This window comes from Pituophis catenifer, unplaced genomic scaffold, assembly GCF_029215685.1.
Source record: "Pituophis catenifer annectens isolate HBS135680 unplaced genomic scaffold, rPitCat1.0.hap2 SCAF_2, whole genome shotgun sequence".
Lineage (NCBI taxonomy): Eukaryota > Metazoa > Chordata > Lepidosauria > Squamata > Colubridae > Pituophis > Pituophis catenifer.
Window position 1 is genome coordinate 234,823,733 of NW_027256882.1, and position 12,697 is coordinate 234,836,429.

Genomic DNA, 12,697 nt, shown 5'->3' on the forward strand with positions numbered 1-12,697 from the left:
ACCGCGGCTCTAATCTTCTCCCCCCACCCCAAAAGAAATTGCAAAAAAAAAAAAAAAGGATCACTTAATTTATCAGGGTGATGCAACCTCCCCGCCTGACATATGTAATATCTTCGGTTGTGAACTGTTGGCCCCGTGTCTCAAAAACCAACTAAAACTTAAGAGGAAAATTTTGAATAATTTTACTTTCCGTGGCGTGTCATTTCTAAAGTGATAAAATATATTGAGCCTTTGTAATAAACATACCACGCAAAAAGTTAAACATAGTATAGAGGAGGCAGTTAATATTTCATTTTTACACATCAAGAAAGCCCCAATTCACTAGATGAGTCTCTTTCACATGGTAGAAGACGGTGTATTAAAAGTGACTTCTATAGAGAACAAGGATTATAGGTTTATTTTATGCATGTTACTTAGCAGGAATTGGCATGGAACTGATGAACCATTTCCAGGAAATGGTTGAATTCCATGGCTGTCACAAGAGAAGAGCTTTCAGTGGTTTATATCTTGATTCCTGGCATGCTTGTACTGAATAGTTAAAATAAGCATTACTGTGAATTTCTTGATTTTACATTTATAAAATTGCTTTAAATTTTGCAGATAGGCAGAGAACCAGGCTGGCAACTGAAAACTGATTAAAAATCAACAACATAATAAATTGACTAGTAATGATAAGATACATGCATACATATCCATGTTTGCTCAATCTCAAATACATTAGCCTCTATGAATTTACTGAAAACAATTCCAGCAGTTGCCGTTTGAAAAAATCTGCCTGTCCAATAAAACTAGAGGGGAAATTTGAACACTTCTAGTTTCCCTTGCTTGAGGCTACACCTGCTGATGACTACATAGATGTGAGGAAAGAGCAATTATAAAATTACAGTATAAGGCAAACTGTTTTGGAACACACCTCATAATATGCATGGAGTTTTTGCATAGTGCATCTATAAAATGTTACCAGCTGTGCTCTTCATTCTCAATTTTCCTGCCTGTTTTGGGGGCGTGTGGAAATATTCACATATAGTGCAGCTACCCTACTTACTGTTGTGGCTTCCCTTTGGGGGAAGTGTGCCATCTGCTGGATATTCACATTCTCACATTTCAAAGGCCATTTTTAATCCCTTATGTCCATTACAAATTTTCATGGGCAAAGAAAGTCAGCATGGTAAGTTCTTAGAAAAGCAGCCATTTCTAGTGTCACGCCACAAACAAGATTCTTCAAAGGACAGGTTTTGTTCCACCAACTTATTTATAGGCAAATCCAGGGGATTTTGAACTATATTTTGTGGAATCCTAGGATTCCAAGAATATTGATAAGGTTTTGTCAGAGATGAAGAGGAAAAACATTCACTTTAATACAGCCAATTTTCTATAATTAAAACTTTACCACCTGAATTGAGGTTCCAGGATTTTTTATTTTTTAAAAAACAGGTTCTGTGGCCTGAAAAACTTTGAAAACTCTCTTGTTAATTTGTTCAACTGAAAACCAAAAAGGAATCATAATGAATCGTCAAGTTAACAGTACTTGCAATGTAATTTTGTGTATATACCATTATAATATAGCCATATCATAATGTTGCTGCAATTTGTTGATGTTGTCACACAGGAAAAGAAAATCCAAAGTTGCAAGGACAGAATTACACTGGGAAAATGGAAGGTAAGAAGTGTGAACATGGAAAAGCTCAACCCAGTGAATGATTAAATTAAATGATCACAAATGGACATCTTAGACATCAGTGAAGTCAGATGGACTAACCATATGATCATAAGAATAGATATCAATTGACAATGTTAAAAGAAATGAAGAATAGAGACAAATTACTGTTATGGAGAAAGAGACTAATACTTTTAAGATATATATGCTCACATGCCATTGACAGAAAATGACTGATCAGTGATAAAAATATTTGTTCCGAATGGGATTACACATTAAATGTTTCAGTGTATATTTAGGGAATAAAGATGAAACCTTTATTTGTAATGCTCAAACATCAGACAAGAGCTAATATGGCGGAATGGCTATAGAACTGGACCAGAAGCTGGGAAATGCATCTTCAACCATGAAAGTCACAGTGTTTCAGCCCAATCTACTGCATAGGGTTGTGATTGGGAAAATATAAAGCAGAATATATGTCCAGGAAATAAATACAGTATCAAGCCTCATGGAAATAAATTTTTAGGTAAAGTATTTGAGGACTATGTGGAATAATGGTATTGTAAATCATAGATCAAATTAACCAATGATTTACTGTTAGGTAAACCCCTAACATTTTTTTATTATTTATAAAACTGATCATATCCCTTACATTTACTACTTGGTAAAGGCTAAAATTACATAAAATACATAAAATACATTGCTAGAAAAAATAGGCTAAAAGTCCTCGGTAAAATGTGTTTATTGCTAGTTTTTTTTTTTGGGGGGGGAGAGGATTATAATATATCATAAATACTTTTTAAATAAAATCTTATATATGGCTAAAGTAGTTGGCAGGTATGAAAATTGCTACTTATATAACACTTATTTGGGTTTTGTCTTAACAATGATTATATTCCAATTCTGCATTGATTTTTAGATAATTTCCAATGTCAGACTAAATAAAACACTAAATCCCTGTATTATATACATTTTGCATTTTCAATTTTTATTTTTGTCTTCATAAATAATCTTAAAGTATCAAAGCTGGAGACTCTCTCATTCTCTATAATTCTTTATAACAGTTTTAACCAATATTTCTCAACTAGAACTCCTGGTGGCACCAAGGAGCATTATAAGTAGTCCTTGGCTTACAACCACAATTGAACCCAACATTTCAGTTGTTAAGCAATGCAGTTGTTAAATGAGTCACATCCCACTTTATGACCTTTTTTGCCACAGTTGTCAAGCAAACATAACCATTGTTAAGTGAATCAGACGGTTATTAAGTGAATCTGGCTTTCTCCATTGACTTTGCTTGTTGGAAGCTAGCTGGGAAAGTTACAAATGGTTATCACATGACCTGGAGACAATGCAACTATCATAAATACATGCCAGTTGCCAAGTGCCCAAATTTTGATCATGTGATCATGGGGATGGCATTTAATTTCACTGTATGAGGTGCAATGACAATAAACTAATGCTGCAATGGTTGTAAATGTGAAAACTGGTCATAAGTCACTTTTTTCAATGCATTTGTAATTTTGAATGGTCACTAAACAAATGGTTGCAAATCAAGGACTACCTGTATTGTTGCTGAGGACTTCTGGTTAACTGTATGTTAACAACACTTGCATGATTATAATTTTACCACCTCTGCATTATATAATTGATCTTTCCTTTTCTGAACTCTTGGGATCAAAGTGAGCAAAAGTGTGAAAACTATAATCTGAAACCATTAGTTGGGTGTAACACTGATTGTTCTGTTGCATGCACCTTAACAAAATACTGCAGAAAAAAATTGCAGATAACTTTTAATTCAAGATTAGTGGGGCATCAAGACTAAAAATAAAGGTTACCCAGTCAGTAGTCTACCATGAAATTAATTCTCTAAACACTTTTTTCTCATCTTCTAGTTTACAGACTTCAGAACAATATTCACGCCAATTTGGCTTCCAAGGAAGCAATTATAGACAATTAAAGTTTGCATTTTTGTTTTGATCTGAGGTCTTGATTTAATTAAACACTGAAGAGGCAAAAGGACATTAATTGTTATCCATATGTTTCAATCATTAACACAAAACAGTTAAATTTTAAGTGGAATAGTATGATTGAAATAAACTCACAGACTCCATAAAATCATTACTTTTGTTCAGCAGGTGTAATGATTTTTTTTCTTGTTATTGTGTCTTGAGCACAATATTAAGTTTAAAGGCTAATTTTTTTGGGTGTAAAAATCTATTCTGGAGCTATTTCTGTTTTATTAATTTCACAGTAACCTCATTAAATGTGAATTGCCACAATAGTCTGCTGATATATATATATCACTTGTCTTGGCAGATGTATTTTTCTTCTAAAATTCATATATCAATAATCTGAGATCTGTAGGTAAAATCTACTGTTTCAACTCCAGCAAGCTGCAAAACATTATTAATGGGGATATGGTCCAACCTGTTTTGGTCAAGGTGCACAAAGTGAATCTCATCACCTGGAACAAATGGGAAACAAATAATATTAACACTCTCATCTCCACAAAACACGTACAGCAGCAGCAGCATGCCATCTAGCCAATATTTACTACAGATAGTCCTCAATTTGCAAACATAATGTTCAAAGTTACAATGGCACTAAAAAAAGTCACACGATCAGTTTTCACGCTTACAACCATTGCAGCATCCCCATGGCCATGTGATAAAAATTTGGGCACTTGGCAATTCACATGTACTTATGAGAGTTGCACTGTCCTGGGGTCCTGTATTCCACATTTGTAACCTTTCCAGCTGGTTTCCAAGAAGCAAAAAAATGGGGGAAGCCACATTCAGTTAACAACCGCACGGTGCTTTTAACAACTGCTGTGATTTGCTTAACCAGTGTGCCAAAAAAGTCGCAAAATGGGATCTGACTCACTTAACAACTGCCTTGCTTATCAATGGAAATTTTGGACTATTTGTACGTTGAGGACTACCTGCATATTTTCCCTGAGCACTGCATCTGGACAAAATACCCTTTCCATCAAGAAATCCTATTAAGCTTGGGAATAAGAATAAAAAGGAGGTGTTGCTACATCAGTATAAAGATCATTGAATTGGTTGTGATAAACTTTTTTTTTTTTTAAAAAAGTAAAACTGTCAAATAGAGCTTGTCATCCAATAACTGGTGATATGCAATTCTCTTGTGTGTGTGCACAGACACACATATATACACACAGAGAAAAAGAGAGAGAGAGCGCTGATTTGCCACTGCCTTCGTCTGGATTTTTTTTTTTTTTCTTTCCAATTTCCCTTTTTAGCCTACAGGCCAAGAGGTTCCTAGTAGTCTCCTATCCAAGTACTAACTAGATCATAGTCTGTTTAAATTTTTAAGATCAGCAAGATCATTTATGTTGTCATCTGTTTGGGCATTGACCAAGAATGAAAATAGAAAATTCTGATAGATGAAACTTCATCAGTCAAGTCAGGAAGAGGACTGTGTCCATTTGCCATGCAAACCCAGGAGAAAGCAATTTGTTAGGCAGAGGCCTACCACCACCACAAACCTCCCTTCATTACAAATGTGTTTGTGCCAATATAACCAGCTTCTTCTGTAATAACTCATTAGGGTAAGAATCTGGGGGTGGACTGAAGAGTCCTTACGTTCTCACAAGTAAGCCAAGTCCACTCTGGAGTTGTTACGTTCCCACAAGTGATAAAAGTCCAGCCTCCCCTTAAATTCTGTTAACTAGCACCAATTTAGTGCTGAAGATTAGTTAACTAAATTCTTGTGTATAGATTTGAGTAATAAATCTTAACTGGAACTTAATATGTGGTCCCGATTCTTCAGACATGACAGATCTTATACGTGGCATGATCAACTTTTTATCAGGATTTAAACTCAAGAGGCTTATGCTTTTATGACTATAAAATAGATTGCCTAGCCCAGTGGTCCCCAACCTTTTTATCGCCACGGCCCGCTGAGCGCGCGCAGAGGTGGGGGCACAGCCCAGGAGCTTTTGCGCACAGCCCATTGCGCACGGCCCAGGAGCCTTTGCGCTGCAGCGTTCATGTCCCCCGGCCGCTGCGCGGCCCGGTGCCAGGTACTCCACGGCCCGGCACCGGTCCGCGGACCGGGGGTTGGGGACCACTGGCCTAGCCAACAAAAAGCTCTAAATTTATAGTTACTTTACCTGGTCCTAAAATGAAAGTGCCTCCCTGCTGAGCTGGATCACCCTGAAAATCGAATGCAGGGCTCGTCATTGCCCTCCACATGCTTTTAATGCTTCCTGATAGCAAACTGGATTTAACATGAGGGCTGTGCACTGAAAACGATAGCAGAAGAGGAAGTTTATTTGGCAAAAAGCATACATTAGCTCTGTTGTCATTATGAATACATTAGGCTATAGTCCTCTGGGCAGTTACTACCAATTCCAGGAAGATCAGAACTAAATTCAAAGGAAAGAAATGTGCTTTAGATGAGCGGCCTCCAACTTTTTAGGCACCAGGGATCAGTTCCGTGAAGAGATGCAGACTGGAGGGGGTATAGTTTTGTGTGCTGCCTGCATCCTGCGGATTGGGCTTCACTTGTTTGCCTGGCCTGGTTTCTGGCATGCCACGGCCCAGGGATTGAGGACCCCTATTTTAGATCAAAGTACCTTGGATTCTAACACATCTTACATGAGAAATATTTCTGCATGATTTTGCACTGTCTAGGACATACATGGGTGTCAAACTCGATCGCGTCATATGATGTATTGTGATGTATCGCGATGGTTTTTGCCTTTGCAGAGCCAGGGCGGGTGTGGCTTGCATGAGACGCATCTGGCCTACAGGCCTGGTCTAGGATATTCCATGGTTGGAGAATACATTCAGGTTTGAATCAAAATCAGATGCAGCTTGGCAAAGTAACAAACTCCTAAGGTATGTGATGAACTTTTCTTCAATTGATGGCTGTTATAGATCAGTGTTTCTCAACCTTGGCAGCTTTAAAGTGGGTGGACTTCAACTTCCAGAATTCCCCAGCTAACGTTGCTATAGGACAGACTAGACAATCACCTGACAGAAATGCTTTCATTTGGATTCCTGCACTGAGCAGGAGGTTATACAATGGCCAAAATGGCCTCCCCAATTCTATAATCAAATGTGATGGGAATGGTATTCCTGATTTTGTATATATGTAACAAAGTACAGTACTTTGTACAATGAAAGTTCAGTTTCAGTTTACATATCATTAGATAAAGATATATTAGTAGTTTCTGATACTGTAAGTCAGTAGCACAACCCACCTGCTGAGCCGGAGGATTCCCCTCTTTTCATGCCAAGAATTTTATAAATTTCTCTTTGTGGATCTACATATATTTCATGAGGGTAACCTGTCAGATTACAAAATGGCTGCAAACAATATATGTTAGGTATCAATGTAATACACAATGCAGTTCTATTTTTGAAAGCAAATGGTGCAATCCTGTCAGTCTTGCTTTTAATTAAGTCCCATTCCACTGAGCGGAATTTTCTTCCAATTAAACATATTTAATCTGAGCTTTGGCAGCTCTAAGCAAACATGATGAAAGTACCTCCTCCTAAAATGAATGGGGATAATTTCCAGGAACTTGGAAAGACGCCTTCAAAGCAGATTTAGTTTATCCCATCTTATTTAAGCAGTCTTACTTATATCGGGATATGCACACATGTATATATAGTATATATGTGTGATTGTGTTTATGGATGGACAAGCTTAGAGGTGCAAACCCTGAAACAAAAGAGCTGCATTTACAACCACCTTAACAGAATAAACTGGATTTTCAATTACACTTACCCGAATGTGATGATGTGCTGATTGCCCAATAACCACAAGTCTAACTTTTGCATCCTAAAGCAAAAAAATAAATAAATATTGATTTTAAATTTGCCGATACTTAACAACCCAATCTCTGTGCCAAACTAAAGATGAGATTCGTGTAAATCTTTGAACAATTTTTGTTTTAGCAAAGGCTTGGCCTTCTTTAAAACAACTTCATAAAATGGCATGACCTCTCTTTTTAAATAACCGAGTGGAACAACTGTATCGCTTAGCTACAGGAAATGAGCTCCTGTACATATGCAGCAGCCCTTTTCCCACTGAGAAAAGCATCGGAAGCAACTTTTAACCAAAAGCAATGGGTCTCGACATTTATACCCTGATAACAGAGCAGATCAAGTTACTTTCTCAGTATGGACCATTCTGTTTTATACAGCAATACAAGAAACCTGGACTCCAAGCAGCTGAGGTATCATGTAATTAAAGACCTAGTGTTTGCATTGCATAATATATTAAGTTAAATTTGGGTAGAATATTTGTTTTGGCATAGCAGAGTATATGAATTTATCTCCTGTGGTTATTTGATAATTCAATGAATTGTGCAAACCCAGACTCAAGTTAACCCAATAACCTGTGTCAGGATGGGGTTGAGACCAGCCTATCACCCTAATATTAATGGTCATCTAGGAATTTACAATAAATTTCCATTAGTGGAGATAGTGATCTAAAAGTATTTAAGGCAGCCTATCTGAGTTAATGGTATAATATTACTGATTACACTATTAATACTTTAGAATGGTTATTTGAATGTTAGCCATTTAGTGATAATTAAATCAACATCACCATGAGTCATTGTTTGCTGATGCCAGAGGCTGTAAACACTTGAGATAGTATTAACAACTTTTATTACAGAGCTCTTTAGAAAGTGGATAAGGCCCTCTGCAGGGTTCATTTTGCCACTTCTGCCCTAACTCCTTGTTGAAAAGCAACCTGATGCAACAAGCATTAAATTAGAACTAGGACTGTCTAAGATACTGAGGGGAGCTCAGCTTTCTTTGTTCAAAGGAATTCTTAGAGGCTTATCAAGGAATTTAAAATCATCACTGTAAATAATAGGAATGGCTAAGCAATGTTTCCAAATATGTAGCATGTTAGAATATCTAAAAGGCCTGGAATTTAACTAATTTACCTAATTTGAAAAATATCTCAAAACCAACTGGCAAAACTGAAATGCCCTTATCCCATCATTTATTTAACCACAAAGGCAGGGCAATTTTCAAAAAGATCTGAGTTACCTATGGGAAAATCCAGTCTTTAAACCCTCTAGTGGTTTCCAAATCATTTAGGCTCTTAACAATTAAGTGTGCTATGAACTGACCAGTGTAACTGTAAGTATCTTTCATATACCTGATTTCAAAGTCTATACAATCTTCAAAGGGCTCTATATATTTCAAAATCTATTGGGGTTTAGTGACCTCAAAGGTCTACAATCTTCAGATAGGCAATTATGATTCTTTAAGGAGAGATTAGCTGAGGGCAGATGAAATTTCCATAGTGGATGATTAGCTAAAACACACATCAATGGATTTTCTTCAGATCTCTATAATCTGACAATATTTACTTCTATAGTGTACTGTATTAAGCAACATCTTAAAATGACACAGTATTTCAAAGGCTAATGATCTTGAACACGCAATTCTAAGATTAAAATATAGATGCATTATCTTAGGAGTCATATCAATAAACAACCCCAGCTAATCATTCTTTTTCTAAAACACACACAACACATATATGAAAACAACTTCACACTATGCAATTTTAGGGAGACTGCAAACTTCTTTGTTAGTAACCAGAACATATATAACTTTTGCTTGCACTTACTTGCAAAAATTTCTTGGGAATTTTGCCCAGATCCTCCACATATTCTTTACAGACATAGCACAAAAAATGCTGGGGTGGGGGGAAAAAACAATGGGTGTCAAATCATACATTTGCAAGATAACCTTTTGTTTATTGAAATCTGTTTTATTTGTTCCTGTGTGTTGAATTCATAAAAATCAGGTTACCAGAAAGCAATAAATAAATGTTCTACAACCTTCAGGCACAGCACTGATCTAGTTTACCAACTTTTTTCCTGTCTAAATTATGAAGAGGGGTGTTTACAGAACATCCTAAACCACAAGCTACAGTGGCCGGTTCACACAACAGGCACAGCCTTGGTGTGATTGCTTTGCTTCCATTTTTGTGTGAACCATTCCCGAATTAAGTTTAATTTTTTATATTAAGTTACTTAGCATTGGCTCACGCGTTTGGCGGATACCCATGATCCTAGCCTGCACATGCTTATTCGGAAGTAGGCCGCGATCCCTAAAAAAGAAATCGGTGGCGGCTGCGGGAAGCCCCTCGCCCTGGGCGAAATACCCCTCCCCCCCCAATGCTTAGCCCAGCTCAATCTCCAAACAGCTACGCAGAATACCATCATTTTATGGTTACCATTTGCAGTACTTGTCCGGCGGATCTCTCGGGGTTGTCAATCATAAACTTTAATAATAGAAATCCAAAGCCTGTTTACAAACCTGTTTACATAAAGCTACAGCTATAAGGCTATAGCTTAGCCAGGAACCCTTCAATCAACTCGGAGGCTGCAACTGAGATGTCAATCCCCAGCTGGCCGGGGGAGGGGGGGAGGGAGAAGGGGGGGGTCTCTCTCACCCGCAAAAAGATCACGATCGTCTTCTGTTCCTTGTAAAGAGTCCCGAAGGGGATCCTGTTCCCCACCGCGTCCTCTACCAAGCGCTGAGCTGCGAATGACAATTCCGCGGGGTCTTCCCGGGCGCGCTGCCAATCAGTTCGAGCGCCGATTTGCTCCGTGACCGGATCTGCCATGCTGCAACGCCCCAACCCAAACCGATCCCGGCTAACGGAGCCAAGAGGCATGTGCGGATTCCCAGGGTGGGGTTTTCTTTCCCGTTGAGGGATGAGCTCCTCCTCCAGTGGAAGCCGCACAAGCGCTTAAAGGAGGGTTATTTGGAAGTTTCCTGGATGCCGGAAAAGCAGTCGGAGAAGTCAGATCGGGCCTGACTATACTGGTGGTCTTTCGAGCAGCGATGCTTTATTGTTTAGAGCAGGGGTATCCAGCCTTGGTAACTTTTAAGATTTCTGGACTTCAACTCCCAGAATTCCCTAGCCAGCCATGGGAATCCTGGGAGTTGAAGTTCACAAGTCTTAAACTTCTCAAGATTGGAACTTTAAAATCTTTCGTGTTTGTTGCAATATTTTTCAGGATCAGACTCAATAAATTTAGTAAGAGTTAAAGGTTTAAATATATCTCCTTTTATTTACAATAGGCATTCTATATTCACTGAATATTCATAGGTAGAAGCAAGTAAATGGGGGCAAACAGCTCCTTATATATGCAATGGGTGGAGCTAGATGTGGGAGTGGTGAATCATGAATACATTAAGAAGTGAAGAATAAGTTAACCCCTGATACCCCGTTTATATATTATTTACACATTATAGAATAAGGCATTTACATCTGACAAATCCCCCTCTAAATGCCGATTCGTTATACAACACCAATTACATTCAGATTCAGGACAGTACAAAACATACAATTTAGAAGTTAAGTATTTATGCTGCTTGGCAGGTAAAGGCTTTGTCAATATGTCAGCTAATTGTTCTGAAGTTTCACAATGCACAGCTTTAATAAATCCATCCTGAGATAATTGTCTCACATGTTTAAATTTTATATCTATGTGTCTGGACCTTTGTCCAATGGCGTCAGATCTGGATATTTCAATAGCTGCTTTATTATCTTCACACATAATAAAAGGTAAAGCAGGTTTTTTCCAAACATCTGAAATCAAATCATTAAACCATACAAGGTTATTTGCAGCTTTAGATAAACAAACATATTCTGCTTCTGTCGTTGAAGTGGCCACTAATTCTTGTTTACCAGTGTACCAGTAAACTGGACAGTCATTTAAGAGGAATATATAACCAGATGTACTTTTTCTACATGATGTGTCTCCAGCCCAGTCTGCATTTGCATAACATGTAAGCTTTGGTTCTTTATTATCGTTAGGTTCCAACATTAAACAAAAGTCTAGTGTACTTTTCAGATATCTTAATATTCTTTTAACAGCTTCCCAGTGGTACATTGTTGGCTTGCTGACATGTCTGGATAATAAATTGAGGGGTAAAGCGATATCTGGTCTTGTCCAATTAGATATATAAAGAAGTGAACCTATGACTGATCTATAAAATGTGTTATCTTTGAATTCAGGGGATGATTCATCAGTATTTCTTAGAAAGTCAGTTTGCATAGGAGTATCACAAGGTTTGGCATTACTTAGATTGCATTTATTTAAAAGCTCTATGATCTTATCTCTCTGAGTAAGTTTGAATCCTCTTTTTGTTTTATTAATTTGAACACCAAGATATTTGTTTACTTTGCCTAAAGATTTCAATGAGAAATGTTCATTTAGCTTAGTTACAAAGGTTTCTCTTCTCTCTTTATGTTTTCCTATGTATAAAATGTCATCCACATAGATCAATACAAATTCCATGTAATCATCACCCTTTTTAACGAAAAAACAGTTATCAGCAGTGGTGGCATTGAAGTCCATGGTTTTAAGTACTTTTACTAAGCAATCATACCATCGTTTACCAGATTGTTTTAACCCGTATAAACTCTTGTTTAACAACCAAGTCTCATTTCTGTTTGTGTATTGACTGTGGGGTGCTCTTACATATATTTCCTTATCTAGTTTTGCGTGTAGGTACGCTGTCTGTATGTCATATTGGAATACATCGAGATTAAGTGCTGATGCTACCACTAGAGCTGTTTTGACACTCTCGGTTCTTACTGTGGGGGAATACGTGTCAGTGTAATCCTCCGGATATTTCTGTGCATAACCTTGTGCAACTAGTCTAGCTTTGTATAGGGTATTGCCTCCCTCTAAGTTCTTAATTTTATATATCCACCTGGTACCAATAATTGTTTTATCCTTTGGTGCAATTGCAGGTGTAAATACATTTAGTCCTTGTAAGCTTTCCATTTCTTTTTTCATTGCTAATTCCCATTTTTCTTTTTCTTCACGAGGGAGTTTTAACACTTCCTCATATGTATTAGGTGTCTTTGACTCATCATCCATATGCATTATATAGTCTTTATATTTATTTGGCATCTGATTTCTGGTGTTTCTAATTGTTTTTTCAGGTTTACTATTGTTATCATGCAAATATCTTGCTTCCTTTTTAGTTAGTGTGTCTGTCTTTATTTTGTGTT

At 37.4% G+C, this 12,697-nt stretch overlaps 1 protein-coding gene across 1 annotated transcript; it reads right to left on the reverse strand.

Annotated features, from left to right (window-relative positions):
- Positions 1-3,796: 3,796 nt before the first annotated feature.
- Positions 3,797-10,366, reverse strand: PRXL2C (peroxiredoxin like 2C). The gene is made up of 6 exons (XM_070935652.1): positions 10,118-10,366; positions 9,287-9,355; positions 7,424-7,477; positions 6,894-6,999; positions 5,799-5,930; positions 3,797-4,124 (listed from the first exon to the last, which is right to left on the reverse strand). The coding sequence occupies exons 1-6, from the start codon at positions 10,340-10,342 to the stop codon at positions 3,997-3,999; spliced, it is 714 nt and encodes a 237-aa protein (XP_070791753.1). The 5' UTR covers positions 10,343-10,366; the 3' UTR covers positions 3,797-3,996.
- Between the last annotated feature and the right edge of the window lie 2,331 nt (positions 10,367-12,697).

Coding starts and splice junctions, on each gene's coding strand:
- PRXL2C (XM_070935652.1), bottom strand. CDS start 10,342: ATGCCTCTTGGCTCCGTTAGCCGGGATCGGTTTGGGTTGGGGCGTTGC. Junction 7,478..9,286: donor TTCCCAAGAAATTTTTGCAA/GTAAGTGCAAGC, acceptor TTTTTGCTTTAG/GATGCAAAAGTTAGACTTGT. Junction 7,000..7,423: donor CAGCACATCATCACATTCGG/GTAAGTGTAATT, acceptor TATTGTTTGCAG/CCATTTTGTAATCTGACAGG.